Source organism: Amphimedon queenslandica, unplaced genomic scaffold (genome assembly GCF_000090795.2).
Source record: "Amphimedon queenslandica unplaced genomic scaffold, v1.1 AMPQUscaffold_13501, whole genome shotgun sequence".
Taxonomy (NCBI): domain Eukaryota; kingdom Metazoa; phylum Porifera; class Demospongiae; order Haplosclerida; family Niphatidae; genus Amphimedon; species Amphimedon queenslandica.
In genome coordinates this window covers 385,189-409,569 of record NW_003546263.1, presented here as the reverse complement: position 1 = coordinate 409,569, position 24,381 = coordinate 385,189, and the positions used below count along the sequence as shown (strand labels likewise).

The window sequence follows — 24,381 nt, the reverse complement described above, 5'->3', positions numbered from 1 at the left end:
TGTGCATCAGTTGAAAATGCTTTATTAATTGCTGGGTTCTACCATTTTCAGAGTAAGCCCTGGCCTACACTTAATAAGGAGTACATTCCAGAGGCGTATTTAGGGGGGGGCTGAGGGGGCTTGAGCACCCCCCTCACTACCCCCTTAGGGCTGGGCTCAGAAAAAATTACTGAAGTCCTGGACTCTTGCATCACTACCAAGCCTCTTAACAAAGTTATCTAGCCCCCTTATCATGATTTCAGCAGTTTCCAGTGCTTTAAGGAGCAATCAGAAGTACCAGTAACATAGCAGTATGCTTGAAATGATCTTGGCCCCACCCCGTAATTGACGAAAATATGTAGGAAAAGGCCGTTTTACCGCCGTAAAAGTGGGTGTGGCCAAAATCGCGACGCGCTTCGCGCGCCTTCAGCACCCCCCTTCTCCAATTCCTACATACGCCCCTGCATTCCATAGTCATATGCATGAATAAAGGAGCATAAACTCCTGATAAATTACATGTATGCCAACCTCTTATTGAGCAACTACACCCTGATGTACCAACCATGGACCAGACCCTTCCTTTCTGTTTGGTCTGTTCCCTTCCACCCACACAATGTCATTTGTAATCTCACTTAGGTCATCCACAAAAATAGGTGTTAATCAGCTCTAACCATAAGCAAGTCTAAGTGCCTATTAATTCCATATAAAGATAAAAATTATGAGCTTTTAAAGGTTGGACCTTACCCCACTAATAATTTCTAGTATATCCATTCCAAGATTAAAAGCCCGCGCTAAGCCGCTCTCTGTCATTGCGCATGCGTAAAGCCCTAGGCTTTGGTATACGATGATATACGACTTTCACGTGAGACCACCTGTTCTTCATCATACAATGGAGGAGAGTAGAAGTGTTTCCCTTTTCACAGAAGGACACTCGCATCATAGCGCTGTATGGACAGTGACTGGTGTCAGCGTACCAATGGTTTGTTTAGCTTGTGTTATTGATAGACTGGAAAATAGAAAACAAGAACTTACGGTCAGAATAGACAAAATACTGAAGGAACTATCACTATCAACAACTTATCAAGAGCAACAGACACCGTTAATGAAGATGATGGCATCTGATTTGAGAATTACTGGTCATATATGCAATGTTGTGATTGGTATGAAAAGCATTCTCCATGTTATTATGATTTAGCTTATTTACAGCCCATGTAAATCTGATCCAGGTTTTATCCCTGTCAATCTGTGTGTATAGACTACCTACATAGTACACACAATTATGCTTAGATCTATTTCTGGTGCCTCATTATGTCTTTTATTGTTTTAGGATTATTATCTGATGATCAAAAAACTGTAGTTCAAGAATCCCTTCAGAGTACAGCATATTGCCTTATAATTAATTTTAATTTCTTATTATAGTTTTGACAAATATTATGCGATTGCATCCAAGGAGAGAGGTCTTTCAGATGATACTACTGAAGTCTATTCAACAGGTATTATATCATTATTTCTGGGTTATGTCCTTTATTATAATCTTAATTCTTTGTTGTATTCTCAAATGTGTATTTAAACTATAGTGCATTGTTATGATCCTTTGCATGCTCATACATGTACATGTACTGTAATTCGATCAATGAATCATTTCTTCATAGTGAGATGGGCTCATTATTTTGACAAACAATTTTAATTAATTTTAATGCTTATTGTTTTATTACAGTAATTACACATACAGGCTTTGACATCTTGTACATACAGTTCCAGCATAATAGGGCACCTTACACTCATAGGAAGTATTCTACATAAGGACTCCTCTCTTTTGATGGGTATCAGTGCAGAAAGAGGTATAATTGACAACACTGCTCTTAGAATGACTTCTTTGCACTAGATAAATTAATAGAGTATCTTGTTGATGGATTTATGTGCCAAGATGAAGCTGTTAAATCTTCATTAGTTTATATTTTGGTTCAGGTTTGTTCATGTAAAAGTCAACTTATTCAGATGAATGTTATGGAGAAGATATGCACTCATCTGTCAGTGTCTCTAGCAAGTGCTCAATCTCATGATCTTACTCTTAATTTAATGGGTATAGTTTTGAGTAGGAGATTTGATATTATTAGTTTAAACATTTTCTAGGTTTGGCAAAAATGTTAACTTCTAATTATTCTTATTTAATTTGTCTTTTAAAATCAGATCAACCATCTTTAGCGAGTAAAGGTTAGTATACTAAATATGGTACATGTATGTGTATTGCTGTGTTGTTTTATATATAGGCTCAACTTTTGCCTCTGCATTGAAAAGAGTGAGTTTGTTATATGACCCAAAAATTTGACGTGCTCAACATAATAGAATTGATATCAAAGGCAGCATTAAAAGGGAAAGGATTAATAATAATAATTCACTCTTTCCTTAGGTACTACTTAGTGGAGATGAAGTTGTACAGTTATTAGGTGTACAGTGTATAACATCAGTCATTTCTCATTACCCACAATATGTTCCTTCTCTGTTATCAGTTGATATTGCAGGTACATGTGTGTATTTGTCATGTATTATACTGTATGTACTAACAAAATTACAATTGTGTTTTGGTAGAGTATCTATTCGAGGCTCTCTCCAGCGATAATATACCTTTAATTAAGTAAGACAATTACAGTCATCACATATTACACACATTGTTTGTCTCTGTTCTCTTTAGCTCTATTCTTTCCTGTTTGAACCTCATATGTCTTGAGGATAAGTTTTACACTGGATGTCATGTGATTTATGGTAATTAATTTGTAGTACTTTTACCGCAGGGCGCTCTTTTTTGAGAGCTATAGATTTCGAGTTCCTTTTTTTTAGCAAAAGTAAATTTCTCAAATTGTGACTCCCTAACACCTTTTTTATCTGACACAATTGCTCCCTGAGGTACATGATTTGACAAAGGACCAGCAGAGTTTGAAAAAAAGCCAAAGAACATCAAGTCTACCATATGAAAATAGCTGGAAACATTCAAAACAGTCCAAAAGGCCACCTTATGATAAAAATCCCCGTGCTACCACACTCCTTTTAAATTAATTACTGTTATTTAAGGCCATAATATTTGCGTTTTCAGGGAAAATTTGGAAAATCTGCAAAATTTATATCCCTCAAAAAGGTGCCTTGTGGTACTTGAATTATTTGCATTGTACAGCATATTTCGTTACTTTTTAATTATGTTAATTTAATAATTTTAGGATATCAGCCTATCATTAAGGTCCTTAAGAAATCACTTGAAACAAGGAATGAAGAGAATGCTAAGTCTTGGTACATTTTTTTCACACACTATTATTCACTTCCTTTGCTCTCACTCCTTTTTCTAGCTTAACATTGCTGTCTATTATATTCAAACGGTATGTTTTTATGTACATGTAGTCATATATAGTACTCTATAGCTGGTGGGTGAATTTCAAAAATTTGTAATAATAATGAGTTTTAAATTGGCAAACTTGTGGCTATGAGCTATTGAGCCTGCATTTTATATAATGGTTCGAAATGGTGAATTTTTATTTTGGCAATTGGCTAAACTAATGCCTAATGTGCCAATTTTTCTCTCATCCAAAAGTACCATGCAGCTATTATGGTATTTATTTTAAATTTCTTGAGTAGACAACCTGCTACTGTTCCTCTTCTATCTAATGAGAAAGACATTGCAGATTTTTTGTCAGTACTTCACTCAGCCATGGTTTTGAATCATTTCTCGTCAGTTAATTTGTTTAGTAGTTTCTTAAAGAATTGGTAAGACTTAATTTACCTTTATTATTGGCCTACAATTTATATTGTACTTCAGGCAATACCATACTGTGTCAATTGATATTGTTATTCCTCATTTGGCTCTGTTGTTACAGTTTGTTGACATGTCATATAATGGCTCAGTAACAAAATCAGGTACTAAAGCTGGTGAAGAAGTAGCTCCTAAGGAGTTATTAGTAGCTGTACTAATGACTTTTGATTCTTTTGCTCAGTAAGCATACTACATGTATTGTTGTTTTATCTGTTTTTCATTGCTACATGAAATTATTAGATTATTTCAAAATCGGATGAGTGATGCCAATGTAGAGGAAGTATATGTGTTTCTTTGTTTAGCCTGCCAGGAGACATTAATACCATTGACTTTAGTATGATATTGATTGTTAACAATTATTGTGCTCTATGTAAATTTACAGGCTACTTGTACAGATGTTGAGCACAATATTACTCCACTGCAGAATTTATTCACAGTATTAGTCATTGTCATTCATTATGGATCTAATCCTGAGTTTGTTTTATTATTGGGTAAGTTTTATCACTGTAGATAAATCTTTCCGTATACTACATGTACATATAGCTCAGAGTGGTCTTATTGAATTAGCAATGGAATCTAGAGGATTAACAGTACCTGAGTAAATGTCATAATTTTAATGTTTTTATTCTACATTGGATCATAGTGCATCTCCTTTAATGGAGCAATCTGCTCTGTTTATTGAAGAGCTAGTATTTATTATAATTCAGTTGAATGATAATTTTGATGACTCTGAGGCCAAAATACTAAAAGAAACACTACACACAGCTCTTCCTCATATTAAATGTAATGTCTGTTATCTTTAGATGATCTTTCATTTTTTACATTTCTTTTACTATTTTACATTACATATACATGTATATTAGGTACAGTAAACAATTTATTAAACTGTCTTGTGCAAAGAAGGAATGTTTATCCCATTGAGTTAGCAGTCATGCAAGCGTCCATACTGTGTTTATTCTATGTCTTTGAAGTTTATGGACAGTTGTAAGCTATTTTGATATTGATTTTGAATTAAAAATTATTTTCAGACCTGTTTCAAGAATATCCCTGTGTTCTGCATTGTCACAATATCTTAGTAATAACATGAATGTTCATCTTTTACCTGTAACAACATTTAAGATGCTGTTAGCATTATATGCAGTTAGTTGTCATCATTATTGTTCATTTTTATGTATTGTAGCTCACTAGATCAAGTAACAGCAATCCTACTGGTATGACTTAATTACATGCATAGTTTTTACTTAGTATTATGGCATAGTGAGTGATGATATTATTGTTAAAGGATTGTTACTTGTGTCTTCACCTAAAACTTTATTTGTTAAACACACCTCATTACTGACTTGGGCTTACTACCAAGCACCTTTACAGCAATTTATAGCAAGAGATTGGGTAAGACTAAAATAGACACGTTTTAAATGTTTTTGTACTGCTTTATAGTTACAAGAGTGGCTGGCGATTTCATTTGATTTTGAACAGTTTTTTAAATCCATTGTTGGTCATAGCTCTATATTGATTGATCATTGCTTGGTATATTGTTGTTGTTAGTTTGTCTTATTTGAGTACAATAGGCTATTGTTGCTAATGGTAGGGTAGAGTGCTTAGAAGGAGTGACTAAACTGTTACTGAAGTTACTAAATATTAGCCAATTGCAGGTATATGCAGTATTCTCTAATTACTTGTGTCATCTTCTTGGCTTTGTAGGAAGAGCAACTGAAGGAATCATGTGCAATTAGAAAGTTGGAAGTTTTCTTTTTGACACAGATGCCACTAAATGGTAAGTATGCTCCGCACTAGATAAATTAATTCTGTGGAATTATTTTGATTACCAATACATTTTTTGTTAGAAATGCGTTTAATTGCTATTTTGAAAGCAATCCAAGACACTTCAATCAAAGTTACTATCAAGTTATTTTGCCAAAGTATGCCATGTTTATGTGAATTTTGAAATGACATCATTTTTAGTCCTTAATGTGTTGAAAAAGTAAGTCAAATGCTATTACATATACCTTGGCATAAGCTCTGGTATAGTTATTCTCTAGGAGATTTACCGTCAACAATTGTAATGATCCTTCAAATTATTGTTAACATGATTTCCGGAGATGATAAATTCCAAGGTAAATGAAAGTTTTATTGTATTGTTACACTTGCTTATTTCTAAATCAGCTACATCAATTGTTTTAAGCAATGGCTTTTTAATGAATATTGTTATGGGTATTATTCATAAAAGCACTCAAGTAAGTCATGATTGATTGATAAATTTACATCAAAAGCTATCAGTTTAAGTCAGAGTCTCTTGTAGCATCTATGCTTCTCTTGAATAAATTAATAAAGAATCTTTCTGAGGTACATGTATGTTATTTCTATTATTAATCGATGAAGTATTGCATGGCATATTAGGATCAAAGAATTATGGTTAATAAGGATATAATCCCTTTTAAGCTATCTTGTACAGTGCTATTGGAACATCTTTGTGATGATGAAACAAGTATTATGAAGTGTGTTTTGACTCTGTGGACAACAATTTTCTCTAATAATGAGCAAAATACTGTTTGTTTAAAAGACTACATAGCTGGTAGTCAAGTGCGAACATTTCAAGTTTTGGCATTTACACTTATAAATCTGATGGCTGATGTATGCTACAATTAATTATTGATAATTTGATAATTAATTTTTTTTGTATAGGAGAGAGAAGAACTTGGTGTTGAAGCTGTAAAATGTTTTCAAGCACTCTGTTATCATGTTTCTTCAGATTCTTCTAATATCTCATGTAAGCAGAGTGGTATTTGAATAATTTTAATTAAATTTTTAGTTGAGCTGATTATTTGCAGTGATTGGTTGGAGCTGTTGTATTCTTTCTTTAGCATTCGGTACACTGATAACTTACCACTACATTTTAAGGAACTTAAAAATCATTTTAATAAACAAGTGAACTATTAGCTGGTTTTACTATTATTTAGTGTATGTACATGTATATATCTATTATGGTTGCAAACATTATTATTGATTGATTACAACATTTATTGCTAGACTAGATTACAATTTAAATCAATGAGTGTTTATATTTGCGTGTGTGCTGGAGTGTCCATCCTATAATCAGTCATGTTTGAGTTCCTAAACAGCCTAAACTTCTTAGAGAAATAAATACGAATTATTTCTATGCTGTTTAATTAATTTAAAATGTTTTCATTACAAAACTATAATAACAAGGTAGCAAAAACAACAAGATCTATTTACAACATTTCTCTGTACTGAGGATTTTTTTCTAAAAATAATTCTCTCTTCCATTGTGGCATTGCAGCTATTACTTTTAGTCTATCTTGCAGTTCCTTCTCCTTTTCAGCAGCTTTGGCATCTTCTACTGCTTTTTCATTAGCCCTCTTCTCTACTAACTTCCTCTTCCATAATGGCATTCCTTCAAACTTAGCTTCATAAGCAGAATTTTTTTGTTGTTCAGCCTTTCTTTCTTCTTCTTCCTTTTGTTTCTTTTTGTTTTGCATTGCTGCCTTCCAACTTGGCACTGGTAAACCATCATCACCAATTACTTTCGATTTTTGTTCTTTCTCCTTCTCCTTTGCTTCCTTCTCTTCCTTTTCTCTCAGCTTCTTCCTCTCTTCTTCCAATTGTCTTTGCTCAAGTAAGGATTTCTTCCAGGGTGGAATCTTACTGCTGTCACTCTCAGTCTCTGTCTTAACAGAGTGAGTTGGTTCTAATCGTTTTGGTATTTCCTTATCTGAAGAACTGGAGTCATCATCATCATTGATCCATGTTGAGGTACTAACTTTCCGCATCATATCTTCATCACGACTCTCTCTTCTCATTTGCTTTCCTCTTTCATACACTGCTTCAGTCAATGTTTCTAGTGTATTCATTCTCCTCATGCTTCTTTCACCTATTGAAATGCGTCGAAACTCTCCAGAGTCTTCTTGTGCTATTATTCCACCTTTTGAGTTTTCACTGGGTGCACCTATTTTCTTTAAGTCTCTCCCTTGTTTTATCTCATCCAACAAGTTGTTTCGTTTCACATGGACTGATGATGCTGTTTTACTTGATGGAGGAGATTTGTTTGATTGAGTGCTATTAACAGATAATGATGGATCTTGTGTTGGAGATGGTTGTGGAGAACTATCTGTTGCTGGAGGTAGTTTGGAATCATGCAAAAGAGGAGGAGGAGGAGGTGGTGGTGGTGGTGGTGGTGGTGGTGGTGGTGGTGGTGAAGTTTGCTGCAGTGAAGGAGGAGGTATTTCTCCTGGAGGAGGAGGTAGTGGAGGTGATGGCGATGGTGAAGTTTGCTGTAGTGAAGGAGGAGGTATCTCACCTGGAGGAGGAGGTATCTCACCTGGAGGAGGAGGAGGTGGTGGTGGTGGTGGAGGTGATGGCGATGGTGAAGTTTGCTGTAGTGAAGGAGGAGGTATCTCACCTGGAAGAGGAGGGGGAGGTGGTGGTGGTGGAGGGGATGGCGGTGGTGAAGTTTGCTGTAGTGAGGGAGGAGGCATTTCTCCTGGAGGAGGAGGAGGAGGAGGTGGTGGTGGTGGAGGTTGTGTTGGAGGAGTAGTAGGAGTCTGGGTTGGAGGAACTGGACCTTGTGTTGCTGGAGGTGGAGGAATGTGTGTTGCTGGAGGTGGAGGAACCTGGGGTGCTGGAGGTGGAAGAACCTGTGGTGCTGGAGGCGGAGGTACCTGTGATGCTGGAGGTGGAGGAACCTGTGATGCTGGAGGTGGAGGAACCTGGGGTGCTGGAGCTTGTAATGCTGGAGGCAGAGTTACCTGGGGTACTAAAGGTGGAGGTACCTGGGGTGTTGGAGGTGGAGGTACCTGTGGTGCTGGAGTTGGAGGTACCTGTGGTGCTGGAGTTGGAGGTACCTGTGGTGCTGGAGGTGGAGGTACCTGTGGTGCTGGAGGTGGAGGTACCTGTGGTGTTGGAGCTGGAGGTACCTGGGGTGCTGGAGGTGGAGGGACCTGTGGTGCTGGAGGTGGATGAACCTGTGGTGCTGGAGGTGGAGGAACCTGTGGTGCTGGAGGTGGAGGAACCTGTGGTGCTGGAGGTACCTGTGATGCTAGAGGCAGAGGTACCTGTGATGCTGGAGGTACTTGGGATACTGGAGGCGGAGGAACCTGGGGTGCAAGAACCTGTGCTGCTAGAATAGCAGGTGCTGGAGGAGGAGGAACTTGTGGTGCTGGAGGTGGAGGAACCTGTTGTGCTGGAATTTGCAGTAAAGGATATTGTGTTGTAGGAGCTTGTATTGGTTGCTGCACTTGAAAAATAGGTTGTACCTGTGTTGGAGGAGGGAATTGTGCTATTGGCCTTTGTGGCACAGTATGATATGAAGAGTGCATTAGTGGCATTTGAGAAGGAATCAGAGATGGTCCAAGTGTAACAGGTGGTTGCAACTGTGCTGGAACTGAAGGAACTTGATACACAGAAGGTGCTGGTATTGTTTGTGAAGGATGTTGTTGTGGCACATATTGCTGTGTCATATCCTGAGGCCCAACTTGTGTAGGAACTGTTGGCAAGGCTGCGTGTGGAGATTTAGCATCTTTTCCTTGTAAAGGTACTTTAATATGTGGGAGATCATCTACCTCCGTTACTGTAAGTTGCCGGGTCTGGTTAATAATATCTTCAAGAGCACCATTACTGGTGCTAGACTTTATAATAGAACTTTCATGATAGTCTAGTACTTCATTAAGTGCATCAAGTGTTTGACTAAATGAATCTTGAGGCTTTAAAACCTTGCTTCCGAATTCCAATATATCTGACAGTACTTCTACTTGACTTTCACTTTTTGTTTTTTTCACTTTCTTTTCTTTCTCGTTATCCTTCTTTTTCTTTCCTTTCTCTTTCTTGCTTTTGTCTTTCTCAGATTTCTCTTTCTTTTGTTCACTTTTCTTATTCTTTTGGTCACTTTTATCTTTTCCAAGCTTTTTCTTTTCCTTTTTCAACTCATCCTTTTTGCTTCTTTCTTTTTTTCGATCTCCTTTTTGAGAACTTTTCTTTGGTTTTTGCCTGTCATCATCGTCGTCGTCATCATCATCACTCCATCTATCTCTACTGCGATGATCTCTTGTTCTTGTCTCGTCTCTTGAAGTTTTAGGAGATTGTTCTCCTTTTTGAAACATCGTCAGCCGATCACCAAGTTTCCCTCGTGTAGGACGGGATTTGTGCTCATTAATATCTTCAATGTGTGTATCACCAAACTGACCCCATTTCTTAATGTCACTGGGACGAACAACATTTCCTTTTTCTTTATCACGAGCCGGAGGTGGTGTAAACGATTCAGCTTCTCTTGTTTTCGTTTGATGTGACTGAATTTGCTTTTGTGGTGCTTGTGTTGATGATGGCACTTTTGGTGTTTGTGGGACTACTGGGGTGTGACCCTGAAGAATGCTCAAATACATTGACTGATCTTCTACATCAAGTAGCACTTTTGCATCATTACGGAGATAATCTCTATAAGAAAAGTTTAATAACACTAAAATTACAATGTTCTATACAGTACCTGTTTCCTCTCAAGACTAATTTTATTCGTTTGGCAAAAATAACGACATCAATGGAGCACTTTTGATATGCCAGCCAATCATTACGTAACTTCTTGTACTCTAGATCTCCTACTTCTTCTTTTACTTGAGCGAGATAGGTTTTATGAGCTGGATCTTTTGGATCATCTGTTGGTCCAATTAATACTATAAAGAATACATCAATAAGTAAATCAAGTGCATGACTAATTCTGACCTTTCCACGGTAAGCGTTGTTGAACTGGAGGATCTGTAACAGCAAGGATTTAAAAGGAATTTATTATATAATTTTGCTTTACCTTGCACATCAACTGAAACTGTCGGTCGAGGAGGACTAGAAAAGCTACCTAAAGAATTAAATATACGACATACAAGTATATTATTTTTTTCTAGAATTTACCTGAAAGAGGTGGAGGTGGTGGTGGAGGAGCTGTACCACTAGGTGGAGGTGGTGGGCCTAAACTACCACCGGGAGGAGGAGGAGGAGGAGGTGGTGGTGGAACTACAGGACCCGGAGAAGAAAGAGGTGGTGGTGATGGAGCTGCACTAGTGCTTGGAGGAGCTTGTGGAACTGTAGGAGGAGGAGGAGGAGGAGGTGGTGGTGGTGGTGGTGGTCGTACACTAGTCGGAGGAGGAGGTGGTGCAGGTGCACTTGTAGAAGGTGGAGGAGGAGGAGGAGGAGGTGGTGGTGGTGGTGGTGGTGGTGCATTGCTACCAGGAGCCATAGAAGGAGGAGGAGGTGGTGGTGGTGGTGGTGGAGGAGTACTACTGCTTGCAAGACTTAGAGATGGAATACCAGGAGCAGGAGGAGGTGGTACGTTATTTCTTGTTTGAGGTGGAAGTGAAACATTGTAATCTTCACTATAGTTATAAGATCATAAGGAGCAATGATAACAATAGTATATTACCTGAAGGAACCATTGAAATTAGGTCCAGTAACAAGCTCTGCATGTCCATGATCTCCTAATATTACTGTCTCCTTTTCACTAATGATAGTTTGCATTAAATAAGAACCTTGAGATCCACCATCAATTCTTGTTTCTCTATCCCCTTCAATCTACATGTATACATGTATAATAAAGTAAAACATCAAATATTGAATATTACCCTTAGTGCAAGCAATTGACGTGGTGTTTGTGGCTTTAATTGTTGAGGTTGGAGTGAAATAGCATGAAATCTCTCTGAATCATTAATTATTGTTGCTCTCTTTTTTCCTTTTTTAAGAATCAGATCCATGCGACCAGACACAACTACTCCATCGGTGCTCTCCAATTCTTGCTTCTGAACATTTCCATCATGCGTCTCTGGTTTTGTAATGCTAACTTGTTTTGTAGGGCTCACAAGTACATAACTGCTATTTTCTGAGGAAAGTGACATGTGCTGTGATGGAGACTGTATAGGATCCCCTACACTGTGATGCATGCCTGAAAACTGTCTATCTAGCATTTCTTGTGGATTATCAATAGAGGAAACACGCCTATGCACTTCCCTTGTCCATCCGTCAGTGATATTACTCGAATCATCAGCAGATATGAAGCCCCATCCCACAGATGGTGAGGTAGAAAGCCTATGTTTCATAACAGGCCTCATGGCTGGATCATGTGCTTCATTTTGCCGCTCCATTGCTTGCTTTTGTGCTAGTAAAAGGTCAAATACCTCATTGACAGAGAAGCAAATATTGCGTGCAGTGGCCTACATTTGATGCAAAAATAAAATTAAATTGTACAAAAATGTATGATTACATGCTCACATCCATGATGCATTAATTAATTTGAATAGTTTTTAATCATGAATGATGAAAGGTAATGTGATATGCTTACTTCATTGTCACATTCAATAACGTAGCAAACGTATTGGCTCCTTCCATCTTTACTAACTATAGCAGCTTTAATTCCCAAATAGTGTCGGTTGTCATCCTCAGCATATGACACACTTCCAATTGTAACCATGGGAACTTCAACATAGGCAATCTGAAATTAGATCATTATTATAATCATGTAGCACAAATCGTCTTTACTTTTTTGCTTTTATCAGAAATTATTAACCACTGAGATGAAACATGAAGAGATTTAACTTCTGATGACTCCCACAATAAATTTCCATTAGACTATTATTATGCATAAAAATAAATTCATAAAAATACCCTTACTTGTGCATTGTCAATCATAGTCATAAATTCAGTTCTTGTGCTCGGTGCATGCCAGTCCTCTAAACTTGGAACATATCCCAAATACTAGAACATTAATTTTATTACAAAAAAGTATTTTATATTTAAAAGCTGTTTTAGCACCTGAACATCCCAGCTTTCACATCTTTGCAAACGTTTAGGATTCAAAGTACTGCCTGCATGTGAGAAAATAAACAGATTGTGCTCATGCATGGTCAGGCTCAGATCTCACCTTGAAAAGGATCGACACCTGAACCCTTTGCTTCACTAGTAGGAGGAGGCTTATCCCTACTTCCAAACTGTACAAACATGAAGATAAAGTGTATGCCACAGAATACAATTTACTTACCAATCTCTTGAGTGTAGATTTCTTCCTTCCCATCCTTGTTTACTCGAAATGAGCCACGCCCTTGTAGAAGAAACTAGACAACACAAAAATGGTTGCAATTCATGAATAAAACTAACACCTGCCCCTCATCAAAGCCCTTGTCCAAGCCAAATGGATTTACAAGTGAGGCCGGTAGACCAGCTTAAAGACACTGTCGATTTGGCACATTCGGAGCAAAGCAATAAAAAAGTAAGTCTGACACAGTCTAGTCTAGTACATATATATATATATATATATATATATATATATAAGAATTCAGTAGTTAGCATGGATATCTATGGTTATGTATATAGTCTAGTCTGAATAACACCACGTTTTAATATATAGTACATGAGTCTGGCTGAGTCAGGCAGACCCTAAATCTGACTCCCACCATGCCTAAAGCCATTAGGCGCAGGATTTATCATTCCGTGCATCTCCGTAAAACTCCGTTTTTATGGCAGTGGCTATTTCTACCACTTACATAACATAACTGGGGACTTCTAAAATGACTAGGGAACACTCTAAAATAGAAAAAAAACTAAACTCTAAACTAACCTTGGGGACTCCTAAAATGAGTAGGGTCGCTCTAAAAAAAACTGCCACCCTAATCCCTAAACCCTAAAACAATAGCCAAGTAGGATAAGTATGGGACATAGCTAAGTATAGTAAGTACTAAGTAGTAAAAAAAATTAAAAAAGGCATTGCTGGACTCGAACCAGTGCACATAGGTAAATCCAGCCACACGCCTTCCCCACTGAGCTACCAGGTACATGTACCTGCTGCCTCAGTAATGCACATTTGTCATATTTATATTGATTGCCTGCTTAAAAACTGGAGTTTTACTGAGGTCCGCAAAATGATAAATCCTATATCTAATGGATATACACCATGCCGCTGCCTGCCATCTTCAATAATTCGGATTTTCGAAAACTTGAATTTTGAAGAATGGCTTTTAAATTTGGCATGATTTTATAGTTAAGAGATTATGGTGTGCATCAAACTTTTACTTCAATAACAAAAATAATAATTAAGGCGCTGAAATTAGTTATGGTAAAGTTGTTTGCATTTATAGCTTTAAGGAATAGCTAGACTCGAGACCTAGCGGCTAGTGCCCTACTTGCCATACTTTAACAGTTTGTATTGACATTTAATATTTTTTTCATAGTAATAGGATGAATGCATTTATTATAGCATGTTTTAAAAATTTGCTATCCCCGATTAAGGTTGAATTATTTTAAAGGGAAAAATTTCTCATAATGTTTAATTTTGAGTATAGCATGTTATAGGCATTTTTATTTCTGACACTTATTAAAGTGATGACAATCAATTAAGCTTTACTACCTTTTAGTGTTTTTTCGAGGATAACAAATTTTGTGAATTTTGTGAATTTTTTTAAATTTGTGAAATTAATTTCCTTAAAAATTAATTTAATATGGTTGAAGATGGCAGAATAGTGGAAATTTGGGAAAATTAATTTTGTGAACCTCTGGATATAGGTCATTTGTGAAAATTATTATCCTTGAAAAAACCTGCTATACTGTATTAAAAATAGTCAGAACAGTTCTAAAAGTTACTTTTACTGAACTGTAACTTTGATTTACATAATGACTTTTCCTGGAAAAGTCATATTGATGACCATAGTAAATGTATTAATTTATATGTAGGGGGATAAAGCTGTTGACTACTGGATCAAGGCTAAAGCTCTGGCTCGTATTGTACATGGTGGGAATCATTGGTTTTATGCATTTTGTTGTATTAAAACTGGGCAATGCTATCTGGAATTATTACGTAAGATTTTAGACTATGACACCAGGTACCATGTGGTATGCAGCTTGTGGGTAAATATAAAAGTCTTAATAATACTTTAAACTTAATGCCAAATTTGTTTGATTTGTAGTTACATGTATGTTGCTTTTGTGGCAGTTACGAACTTTGCTTTAGGCATATGTGTACACTTGTGCATGCATGGTCTTATGTTACTTTTGCTACATCTAAACTATGTATTATTAATGTTTCGGTATTTGCATAAAATTCCAACTAAAACAATTTAGTGCTCAACTGTTCTAATTAATGAAACCAAAGTCTGGCTGACAACTCTTAATTTTGAAGGAGCAAGACTTTTGTGGTTTTTGCAAATTAGCACACAGCCACAAAATTAAATTTGGTGCTAACATTCTGAGGCCATGTTTACACAGCAATGAAAACGATGCTATCCGTATAGTTTTGTGCCTGTTTTATGCTTTTGTTTACACAGAAACGAATGAAAATTGTGATAGAATCTTGATAGAACTCTATGGAAACAAAACTAGTGTTCAAAGTGGATACTTTAAGGGTGCTGCCTATAGCAACAATTATTTTATGCAGGAATGCTTAAGCCATACAAGTGTCCCATATAAGAATCTTATTAGGTTCTTTATGCTCCTCTAAAAATGGGTTTTATTTTAATGAAAAACCTTTAAGAAAGGGACTGGAAATATCTAAAGCTGTAAAATGAAGTTTAGATTTTGAATTGGTGTTTTATGCCAGAAAAATGCAAACTTTCGAAAAACTTTGCCTGTAGTGATCAGAATCAGACCAAATTTACAATATAGCCTCTTTACATGATTACACATACAGTAACATAGAGATATTTGAATTAAACAGGGCTAATATAGGAAAATGTGGTGTTGAGCAATATAAAAATCAAACTAAGTGGCATTACTAGTAGAAAAGGAGAAATATCTCTATGCTAATCAATTTGTTTGGTTAAAAACTGCCTTCACCTAGAAATCTGGTTATTCAAATCGAAAGTAAGAGGAGTTTTTCGCTTTTGAAAAATCTTTAGTATTTTAGCTCTTGATGCCATAGCTATTATGAGTTAAAGGCTCCAAGGTAGCTTACTAACTTATTTAGTTACTGTCTTGTAACTAGTACTGGTTTCATTATGATTGGTAAAGTACTTTGGGAGAAACAGCTCCCTTAGCAACAGATTAAAAAATTTGCGTGGGCGGTGGTGCAGCACCCTTAAAAACGATGCGTTTTGCGTTGCTGTGTAAACGTAGCCTTAATCCATGTAAGTTGAGCATTTATATTTGTGAACGTATAAATATAGTCCTTTGTGGTTGTTTACTTTTTCATCAAAAATAAATATTAAAATAATACATGCTTCTATATCTTAAGTAGTGAGAATCTTTTCATGTCCCCTAGGATTGCCAGAACAATCCTTGCAACATATACAAGAGGGGAAAGAAATTCTAGAATCATTATCATCTACTTTAGGAGATGATTCAAATTGTCTTCACTCTTTGTCATTAGCCACTTGTATTCTTGGTCAAATCCTGACTCTTAATGGACGGTATGCATTTACTTATAATTCATTTAAATAAATTTCACTAAAGGTTAACTGATGCTGAAAAGTGTTTGTCAAAATCGGAAAATTACTTCACCCGTTATCGATTAAGTTGTCAAGACGATCCAGATTTAGACATGAAGATAACTACTTCTTTAGGAAGGTAATGTGATTTAATTTTTAAAATTCTTTTTAATTTGGTCTTAGATTATGTACTAAACAAAAAAACTTCGATTTGGCTGAAGGTTATTTTGAAAAGGTAATTGCTTTAATATATCTTGTCAGCATAATGACAGAATTGTGATAGGCATTGGATTTATATAAGATACTACCAGTTAAAGATTTTCATGACGAAACACTTCTTTTAATGGATTTTGCAGAAGCAAGTGTTTTGCTTGTTTTTTTATTACCTAAAGATATACAGGTTAAATATCTACAAGGGAATTACGATTTATCAATTTCAAGACTACAAGAAGCTGAAAAATTAGCATCAGAATGGTATTTCACTTTATACAATGTCACTAACTATAACGTTTAAAATAGCTTTGGTCAAGTGTCGGAGGAAAAAGCTGATGTTATGAATAAATTGGCTAAAGTTTATTTTACAATGTATGGATTAGAAACTAATGACGTTGATGACAGTAAATAAAATTTTAAAATCTATTTTGTTTTATTCTTTCTAGCTGCTGTAAAATTAGAAGATACACTATGGGGTGCATATAATATTTATGTTCTAGTAAAAAGTTCTTCACATCATAAAGCCATTTTAGTACAGGTATACAACATAAATATGAATGAAAAAATTCAAATTTTGTATAGGAAGAATTGGTCAAATTATTGGTAATGCAGTCACGATTTGAGGTATTCTTCATTTTAAAGATTTTCCTTAATTTTAATACAGGAAGCAATAAAACATTTGAAAGAGTTAATTGTTAACCAATCAGTTCTGTATGGGGAAGGCAGTGTGAAGGTATAATTATGTACTTAAACTGCTAAAAATTTGTCAGGTATCACGTACAAGAAAGACATTAGCTTCTGTGTATCTTCAGGTTGGCCATATTGAAAAGGGTTCGGAACAATTAAAATTGGTAAGTATAGTTAATTGAAGGTTTAATACTTCATGACTCATTTCAAAGGCCCAAGAAGTCTTTATGGCAGTATATGGGCCAAATAACAGTGAAACAACAGAAATATCAACCACCTTAAAGGCACTCACAGGGTACTTTATCCAATTAATATTCTTTAGCATTATCATAATAATTTATTGCAGATCAATAGAAGGAAAAAAGACCATATCAAAGAAACCTCCATTTAAATGTGCATTTTAAACTAAAATTTATTATAGCAATATTAAAGTTATATGAAAAGTGTTTAAGCAGCATTAGTATCAAGTTCTCTAAACTAAAACTGGATAAGTGGTTCGTCAGGACTTTCTTCTGTAATTGTGTGCCTCCTGACCTCTTCAAACTTGAAACTCTCTGGGTTATCATGTGGACTAATAGCCACTGGGCGTCCATGGCGCTCAGAAATCAGGTCTCCAAACCCATCATCAAAGTCATCAGTAACAGTGACATCATGTGTACTACCTAGTTGTACATGTATAATTGGTATAAATTGACTGATTGCCTTACCTGATGCTTCATTCTTAACTTTCACCCTGTCCAATGCTGCATTTTTTAGAGTAGAGGCTAATTTTGTTGTGTCCTCATCATCATCAAGAGATCCAGTTCGCTGGCGTTGTTCCTTGTCTGGAGACTTGCGAGGGATGGGTGGAGTGAAGTAGCTTGATCCCCCTGCTGCAACATTTTTCTGAGCAATGGATTTACCTAAATCCACTGTATCCTTGGCTGTCTTTTGTTGAAGCAATGGTGAACTTTTAGGGGAGTTGGTCCGCTGTTCTTGTCGTTTCTTTGTTTGCCATGCTTTGTATGCAATATTGAATGCTTTTGAAACTGTACGTGTTATTGCAAGGACTTTTTCATCTGAGGAGCACTTAAAAACTTCTGCTCGAATTTTTTGATCCTCCTTATTCTTAAAGATGAAGAAGAAGATAACATCAGTATCTTTTGCATTACCACAATAAGATATGAGATAGATGGGATAAACCGTCTCGGCCTTGGAACTTTCTCGTACAGTGATCGAAACCGCTTTTATAATGAGTGTTACCTTTGGTGGTTGTTTCTTGGCCTTTTGCACTTCGTCTAGTGCCATACTAATTGTAGTTTGAACCTTGTCTGTCCCTACTCGGTCCGGAACATCCACGGTAGCAAGGTGGTATGCATGAAATGGAATTCCTTGCACAAAAGGGTCGCTGTTGTGCGTAACTATCGGAGAGTAGCCACCTTTACGTCCAATTATGGGACTATTTCGAACAGCTTCAACAATCTTCGATGCCATTTGAGCTAAAAGGGGAGGTTTAGTTTGAAGAGAAGAAAGATTCTGTACTCCACCCTTGTTTGCAGCCTGTCTGTGAATTTCCTTAGTCAGGGCGTGGCTCGGCTGCAAATGAGGGGGTGTGAACATTTCACACTTATCCCATAGGAAATGTCTATGATTATCCATATGTACAGCATAATAATACATAAATCATAACTAAGGGCTTTGCTCATAAAGAAATAAACCTCAAACAAATGCAAAATAAAAAAAACTAAACCAAACAAAATAGATTAATAGTCTACCATTCCATATTTCTCAAAATATGCTTCCTCAAGTCATCACTAAAATTAAAAAAAAAAAACAACAAAATTTCATTAATTGTGATGTCAATATAACTACAATAGATCTATATAAAAATAATTTTTTAAATTTAAGAGACTAATCTACATGTAACTAAAAATGGGAGACTTTAAAAAACTCGGGCTCATTTCCATATACAGTATGTCCGGAAATTTTAGCTTTTATGTGCTAATGTTTAATTCATAAATTTTGAATTAAAAATGATATAATTTAACAATACAATAAATGTAGCATCTTGTACATGTATGTATGCATTGTACATGGTTTAATGTGCTGCTAATAAGGCTATGAGCATAACCATTTTCATTTACAACATGGTCTGCTTCACTGAACACTTGCATAAGCTCTACCAAATATCACTCTAGCTTTTACCATTGCCATGATAATCACATTTGTTAGCGAGCATGCCTAGTCTGGCTGGCCAGATTCACTATCATTAGAGCTCAAAATTTACAATGTATACTACTATCACATCACAACAGCTTGAATTAGCTTCTCTATATTATCGCCATAGTGAAAGTATTTGAAATAGTCAAGTCTGCATATCTTACTATTATGACTTTGGTATTGTCACTTTTTCTTACAGTTGCAGGCTTAGAATAATGAAAGCTAATGATCCTATTTTAATATTTTGTGCTATTACATGTACATTACAAGGCATGAGAATAAGAATAGACTTACATGTACATGTACATCAATACATCTTATAACGTCACATTTAGCCACACCCACAGACAGGAAGTAATAATATGGCAGGAAGCAAAATGCATTTTAAAGGTTTATATTTAGAAAAAACTTTTTTTACATAAACAATGGAGTTGGAACACATAATTTTTATGGTCATTATTAAGACTATAAAATAAATACTCCCAAAATCACTGCAGTTACACTTTAAAGCCCAGGTCTAACTCTGCAACAGTTATATGATATCCCCGGAATCCATACAACGGCCACAAGTACATGTACATGGAAACCAGACACAAGCTATGGGAGAGATAATACTAAGAGACTGAAGGAGATCAAGACAGGGTTCTATCCAGTGGGGGGGAAGCTTCTCCCCCAAACTCTTCATCTTCCACCCCAAAACTTCAAGCTTCCCCCCTGTGTACTTCTGTAACTGCATGCATGTACTCTACATGTACATACACATGTATGTACACAACCTTCCCCCCCCGTCAACTGCTCTGGGCTTCCTCCCCAAACAAAAATTTCTAGATAGAACCCTGCAAGACCAAATATGGGAGACAAAAAGTCTCCAGCTCCTAATCCCTCTGGATATAACAGTGCCATTATGGCATCATTAAACAGTTAGCTAACTATGACATCATCAACATTAATTATCTTATTACTCACGTGAGTCTTCCAAGTCCAATACTTGTGAAAAATTAATAAAAAATGTATATTTTCCTCCATTATCTTTTAAAAGGATTCTTTTAACTGAGAGAGTGCTAAAAAATCCAAGTCACATGACATCATAAGATATTGATAACGTACTGACCTCTCAAAGCCTTGTTCAATTACTGAGTGCCCAAATCTTCTGTCAAATGTGAAAACAAAACTTTGATGAAAATATGACTAATAGAGAAAATATGTAATGGTCAATAGTGACATGATAATCAGGGCTTACTCTGAGATGTTGTTTCTTTTTCATTTAAATGACAAGCGTGTCCATGACAATGTGGTTGTGTATAACAATTGAGCAAAAATTTGGAAACACTTTGTATTAACTTATTAATCTGTGTTCTATGTGTAGCAGCACAATAAATAAAATAAAATAAATAAATAAATAAATAATTAATGTTCCCTCTTACTTGTTTCTGAAAAGTAGTAACAAATTTCTCCACCCACTTCTCCTCTAGATGGCAAAATCTTTCACTTACAAGTCTGTAAAACCTTTAATATGACTTCTCCTGACTGCAACACTCAATAATCCTATTAACAACAACAGGCTATAGGAGAAAGAGATGTGGTTAAAGGAGTGTTGTTACAAAAGGGTAGTCAAATGAAGGACATGCAAACCTCTTGTCCTGGTTTCTCTATCCTAAGCAGCTTGTGTGCACAATCTTTAAGTTCCAAACTGAGAAAATTTAAGTATATGATAGTATAGTAATAACACAACTAAATGTACATGTACCTTGACACTATAGTACTTAAGATAGATTATCTTCCTCAGTTCTAACTTGTGAAGTTTGTGAATCATCTACACTGTATAATCTTCATTTCTCCACCATCTCCCTCCTCACTCTTATCTTAATTGTTACTCTCCCCTTCCTCTTCAGCAGAAGGCCCCACCCTAATATCTCTTCTTTTATTGCTTTATAATTGATAAAACACATCTATAAATATAAACAAAGTAAAGGTCAGCTACATATGCATATAGTAACATGTCAAAATATAGCAAATTGAAAGAGGACTGTAATTAATAAAATAGTATATATCACACTTTGTCTTTACAATGATTATTATAGTCACAGCAAAAAATTTAAACAACAAAATTTGAGGCTGCAAAATAAACCATCTATAAACATAATTATTTTTGTTACCATTATTTTATTCCTGTCGTTGATACTTGATAAATCTATTAGTTATGGATCTACAATCTTTAATAAAACCAATTGCAACTCCAACTGAATCACTCGTAGGATCTTCAAGTAATACAGTCAGTAATTCTAAACCACCTACAGTGTAAAAATAACAAAATATAACATGAACGTGCATATCAGACTCAGCTCAAACTTTCTAGACAGTGTAACAAGTAACGTCATCAAAAATGCATAAAAATGGTAATTTCAGAGCCATTTTTGGAAAAAACTTGACTTATACACATGTAGTATAATTGAATTTTACCTGCTGGTTCACTAAAATTAATGTGCTCAGTGAAGATGAATAAATCTTCTTAGAATATTTTCTTTTAAATGCTTCTTTAAAAGTAACAATAATTAGTCTGGGAATTTTGTATTGATTATTGCTACTAGCTAGTGCAGCATAAACATGCATAAAAGTTGGTGAAGCTGCCTGTGAATAAAAAGGCTGCAAAAGTTGTGTCAGCCATTTTGAAGTAGGGTGAATCTTACTTAGTAACGCTACTGCGTTACTAATAATGAATGGGCTAATAACCCTCTAACAATACAACAAAAATATCACAATTGGATAATTTAAGTATAAATAACTTACCACCCACAAACTACATGCATGTTTAGTTCCACTAGTTCCTTAACAAATCGACGTTTGACAACATTAAAAAAGTTGACCTTAGGAGCTGGGTGTGTTTGTGATCATGTGATCGTATGTGCCTTGTTGATAGATCATTAATACTCTTTTAAAGAGCCTCCAAAGCCATTTTTTGATACGAAATACTAGAGAGAGAAAGAGGGGGGAGGAAAAGATGGGAGAGAGGGAGGAAAGGAGACAGAGGAAAAGACAAAAAAAATATAAAAAACCTTATACCTAGTTTTGTCAGTTATCTGTGCTTGCATCATTCTCAATGTAGCTGGCAGAATATAAGCCCCACCTATACTAATTAATAAACAAAAGCTGATAATATACAAACCATACCAACCTGTCTTTGTTAATTTTTTCTTCGCCACCCATTCACTGACACCTGCACCATCATAGTATCTGCTCTTGTATCACTGTATTAATTAAACCATACCCACTAATAATCCACCACTACTATACTACTATAATACTACCACCAATTAATTGTAGTATATACAGTATGCATGAAAGCAAATAATCAAGGAGTAACATAGACATGTACATGTCAATTGGGGACTTGTGCTGGCCATTTAAGCAGTATGAAGTACATGTACATGATTCAATGGAGAAAAATCTAAATAATATAGAACACTTTGCACATGTGAACGTATTGCCTGTACATAGAGGTCTTGTACAGATGTAATTAATGGAAGGGTACAAATAAAGTTGAGCTAAATTGTCCGTCGTGTTGGGTAACAACGTAAGGTCAACATAAAGCCAATTCTAGGATAATACAAAATAGGAGATGAAGGTTTTGAGTAAAAAACTCTATGATATTCTGCAGCGAAGTATGATATCTCTTTGATGAAAAATACCAGTTTGTTTCTATTCCTCCATTCGTTGCATGTACATTCATGCCACTCAACATGGCAAATAGAAAACTCTACCTTACCAGTTCATAACATCTGTGCAAAAGCTAGATCTATACATTTAGTAAGCTAATTCAACTCCACTAAATCCGTGTGAATGAGATGCATGATATTCATAGACTTTTTAATGATATTCATTTGGATACCGTAAATGAAAAATTATTCTGGCTACCATGATGGGGGTATACCACAAAATTAAATTCTTTAAAAATCCCTTTAACACGGTACAAGATGGCAGAATAGTGGAAATTCGCAAAACTAATTCTGTGAACTTCCAGATACGGGTCATTCGTAAAAATGATCCTTAAAAAATCCACTTCAATGGAGAAAAGGTGTTATTTTACCATTTTTCCAGCAGAGCAAAGGTAGTCTTATGCGGCCAGACTCTGAATGGAGAGTCTGACCACGCGAGACTAAGCAAAGGAGCTGCATCCAGATAGAAAAGATTCCAGCCTTAATCTCCATTTCTGTACCACTTCAGTGATTAGGAAACTATACTTCCAAGATGGCGGCCAAAAATTATTTTGTTTTTAACGGCATCCCAATGAATATAATCAATCTAGTTAACGATTGAGGATCTGGTGGATAGTTATTAGTTAATAATCCACACAATCACACATCATAAAACACATGGGCAAATGTACCCCACTTGGGTATGATTGAATAATTCTCAGTGTATGCTTTTCTAACTTACTTCAATCACATTACTATGTAAATGTCATAACAGCACCAGTGGTTGAACTGAATCGGGCCACATGAAGACGATACCTGTCACCATTACCCAAGAGGGCATTCCTCCAGAGGGCCCCAAATAACAAATTCTGTCAGAGCTATTGATAGTCCCACCAAAACAAAATGGAGGCCTTAGCAACGAATTTAATCATTTACGGTTGCTATCAATTAATTAAAACCACGTGCATGCAGCAGCAGCAGCATAATTTAATTGCTCTAGTCTATGCTATGGCTAGACTAGTCACCGTTGAGATTTTGGCTCTAAAATCAGTAAAATGGTATGTGCTGGGTGTTGTTTGGGTTAACTTATCATTAATTTTTTGTTTTAGGCTATCATCTTATTTAATGGAGGGAAGTTTTTCGTGAAACTCATGGCGACGAACCTTACCATCGCAAATCCCACGGTGACCACTGCCAACTTTGCTCGCATTTGTAATTCGAGATATCGCTCAACGTTTTTCTTTAACAGAAAGAAGGAAGTAGAGGAGTATTCGAAGATTTTGGGTAAGGACCAAAAGCCTCTGATGCATGTGTTCACGGGGCCCCCTAATAGTGGCAAGACGGCTCTTTTAAAAAAGGTTTTGAAGATTGAACGATGGGAAGATAGGAAAAGCCCTGTTGTTGCTCTTGACAT

The 24,381-nt window shown here is 36.0% G+C and overlaps 5 protein-coding genes and 1 long non-coding RNA gene across 8 annotated transcripts; 4 read left to right on the top strand and 2 right to left on the bottom strand.

Moving 5' to 3' along the window:
* The first annotated feature begins 823 nt into the window (after positions 1–823).
* On the top strand, positions 824–5,000 carry LOC109580182 (meiosis inhibitor protein 1-like). Its single transcript, XM_019993075.1, has 21 exons — positions 824–1,139; positions 1,307–1,354; positions 1,399–1,472; positions 1,712–1,820; positions 1,865–2,062; positions 2,113–2,193; positions 2,250–2,278; positions 2,390–2,501; positions 2,569–2,614; positions 2,672–2,742; positions 3,192–3,261; positions 3,318–3,347; positions 3,604–3,732; positions 3,785–3,958; positions 4,019–4,112; positions 4,161–4,269; positions 4,322–4,376; positions 4,422–4,561; positions 4,642–4,762; positions 4,807–4,918; positions 4,959–5,000. Exons 1-21 carry the CDS (start codon positions 824–826, stop codon positions 4,998–5,000), a joined length of 2,160 nt encoding a protein of 719 aa, XP_019848634.1.
* Positions 5,001–5,017: 17 nt separating this feature from the next.
* Positions 5,018–6,005, top strand: LOC109580210 (uncharacterized). 2 transcript variants are annotated; one of them, XR_002184122.1, is made up of 7 exons: positions 5,018–5,167; positions 5,216–5,305; positions 5,347–5,430; positions 5,480–5,552; positions 5,623–5,697; positions 5,741–5,759; positions 5,807–6,005. It is a non-coding gene; the product is annotated as an uncharacterized LOC109580210 (long non-coding RNA). The 2 variants fall into 2 exon arrangements; XR_002184121.1 differs by having other exon boundaries at positions 5,216–5,430.
* A 50-nt stretch (positions 6,006–6,055) lies between these two features.
* LOC109580209 (uncharacterized) lies at positions 6,056–6,809 on the top strand. Its single transcript, XM_019993140.1, has 4 exons — positions 6,056–6,121; positions 6,176–6,409; positions 6,461–6,545; positions 6,588–6,809. Exons 1-4 carry the CDS (start codon positions 6,083–6,085, stop codon positions 6,713–6,715), a joined length of 486 nt encoding a protein of 161 aa, XP_019848699.1. The 5' UTR covers positions 6,056–6,082; the 3' UTR covers positions 6,716–6,809.
* A 131-nt stretch (positions 6,810–6,940) lies between these two features.
* Positions 6,941–12,868, bottom strand: LOC100633246 (titin-like). The gene is made up of 14 exons (XM_019993135.1): positions 12,804–12,868; positions 12,687–12,753; positions 12,578–12,630; positions 12,437–12,520; positions 12,305–12,394; positions 12,108–12,257; positions 11,395–11,979; positions 11,196–11,344; positions 10,688–11,148; positions 10,587–10,634; positions 10,505–10,537; positions 10,272–10,455; positions 8,196–10,222; positions 6,941–8,093 (listed from the first exon to the last, which is right to left on the bottom strand). Exons 1-14 carry the CDS (start codon positions 12,834–12,836, stop codon positions 7,009–7,011), a joined length of 5,049 nt encoding a protein of 1,682 aa, XP_019848694.1. The 5' UTR covers positions 12,837–12,868; the 3' UTR covers positions 6,941–7,008.
* LOC100633120 (uncharacterized) lies at positions 12,863–17,519 on the top strand. Its single transcript, XM_019993136.1, has 14 exons — positions 12,863–13,031; positions 14,489–14,612; positions 16,011–16,158; positions 16,202–16,315; positions 16,360–16,411; positions 16,460–16,534; positions 16,577–16,650; positions 16,696–16,793; positions 16,836–16,927; positions 16,972–17,013; positions 17,054–17,122; positions 17,160–17,240; positions 17,289–17,371; positions 17,423–17,519. The coding sequence occupies exons 1-14, from the start codon at positions 12,954–12,956 to the stop codon at positions 17,478–17,480; spliced, it is 1,188 nt and encodes a 395-aa protein (XP_019848695.1). The 5' UTR covers positions 12,863–12,953; the 3' UTR covers positions 17,481–17,519.
* Positions 17,413–23,866, bottom strand: LOC109580208 (uncharacterized). Of its 2 annotated transcripts, none has more exons than XM_019993139.1 (13): positions 23,710–23,866; positions 22,448–22,520; positions 22,336–22,399; positions 22,063–22,244; positions 21,432–21,566; positions 21,023–21,224; positions 20,908–20,965; positions 20,700–20,837; positions 20,516–20,631; positions 20,383–20,463; positions 20,242–20,336; positions 17,784–18,869; positions 17,413–17,738 (listed from the first exon to the last, which is right to left on the bottom strand). In XM_019993139.1, exons 12-13 carry the CDS (start codon positions 18,733–18,735, stop codon positions 17,554–17,556), a joined length of 1,137 nt encoding a protein of 378 aa, XP_019848698.1. In that variant the 5' UTR covers positions 18,736–18,869; positions 20,242–20,336; positions 20,383–20,463; positions 20,516–20,631; positions 20,700–20,837; positions 20,908–20,965; positions 21,023–21,224; positions 21,432–21,566; positions 22,063–22,244; positions 22,336–22,399; positions 22,448–22,520; positions 23,710–23,866; the 3' UTR covers positions 17,413–17,553. The 2 variants fall into 2 exon arrangements, with proteins under 2 accessions (XP_019848698.1, XP_019848697.1); XM_019993138.1 differs by having other exon boundaries at positions 20,387–20,463.
* Positions 23,867–24,381: the final 515 nt, after the last annotated feature.

Excerpts from the sequence above, each read along its gene's own strand:
- LOC109580182 (XM_019993075.1), top strand. The coding sequence starts at position 824 with ATGATATACGACTTTCACGTGAGACCACCTGTTCTTCATCATACAATG. Across the intron at positions 4,562-4,641 it reads AGCTCTTCCTCATATTAAAT|GTACAGTAAACAATTTATTA; the intron begins GTAATGTCTGTT and ends CATGTATATTAG. Across the intron at positions 4,919-4,958 it reads TGCTGTTAGCATTATATGCA|CTCACTAGATCAAGTAACAG; the intron begins GTTAGTTGTCAT and ends TATGTATTGTAG.
- LOC109580209 (XM_019993140.1), top strand. The coding sequence starts at position 6,083 with ATGCTTCTCTTGAATAAATTAATAAAGAATCTTTCTGAG. Across the intron at positions 6,122-6,175 it reads TAATAAAGAATCTTTCTGAG|GATCAAAGAATTATGGTTAA; the intron begins GTACATGTATGT and ends ATGGCATATTAG. Across the intron at positions 6,546-6,587 it reads AGATTCTTCTAATATCTCAT|TTGAGCTGATTATTTGCAGT; the intron begins GTAAGCAGAGTG and ends TTAAATTTTTAG.
- LOC100633246 (XM_019993135.1), bottom strand. The coding sequence starts at position 12,836 with ATGGGAAGGAAGAAATCTACACTCAAGAGATTG. Across the intron at positions 12,395-12,436 it reads CTATGATTGACAATGCACAA|TCTAATGGAAATTTATTGTG; the intron begins GTAAGGGTATTT and ends GCATAATAATAG. Across the intron at positions 12,258-12,304 it reads TTTCTGATAAAAGCAAAAAA|ATTGCCTATGTTGAAGTTCC; the intron begins GTAAAGACGATT and ends ATCTAATTTCAG.
- LOC100633120 (XM_019993136.1), top strand. The coding sequence starts at position 12,954 with ATGGATTTACAAGTGAGGCCGGTAGACCAGCTTAAAGACACTGTCGAT. Across the intron at positions 14,613-16,010 it reads ATGCTATCTGGAATTATTAC|GATTGCCAGAACAATCCTTG; the intron begins GTAAGATTTTAG and ends CATGTCCCCTAG. Across the intron at positions 16,159-16,201 it reads ATCCTGACTCTTAATGGACG|GTTAACTGATGCTGAAAAGT; the intron begins GTATGCATTTAC and ends ATTTCACTAAAG.
- LOC109580208 (XM_019993139.1), bottom strand. The coding sequence starts at position 18,735 with ATGTATTATTATGCTGTACATATGGATAATCATAGACATTTCCTATGG. Across the intron at positions 17,739-17,783 it reads AGTTAAGAATGAAGCATCAG|GTAGTACACATGATGTCACT; the intron begins GTAAGGCAATCA and ends ATGTACAACTAG.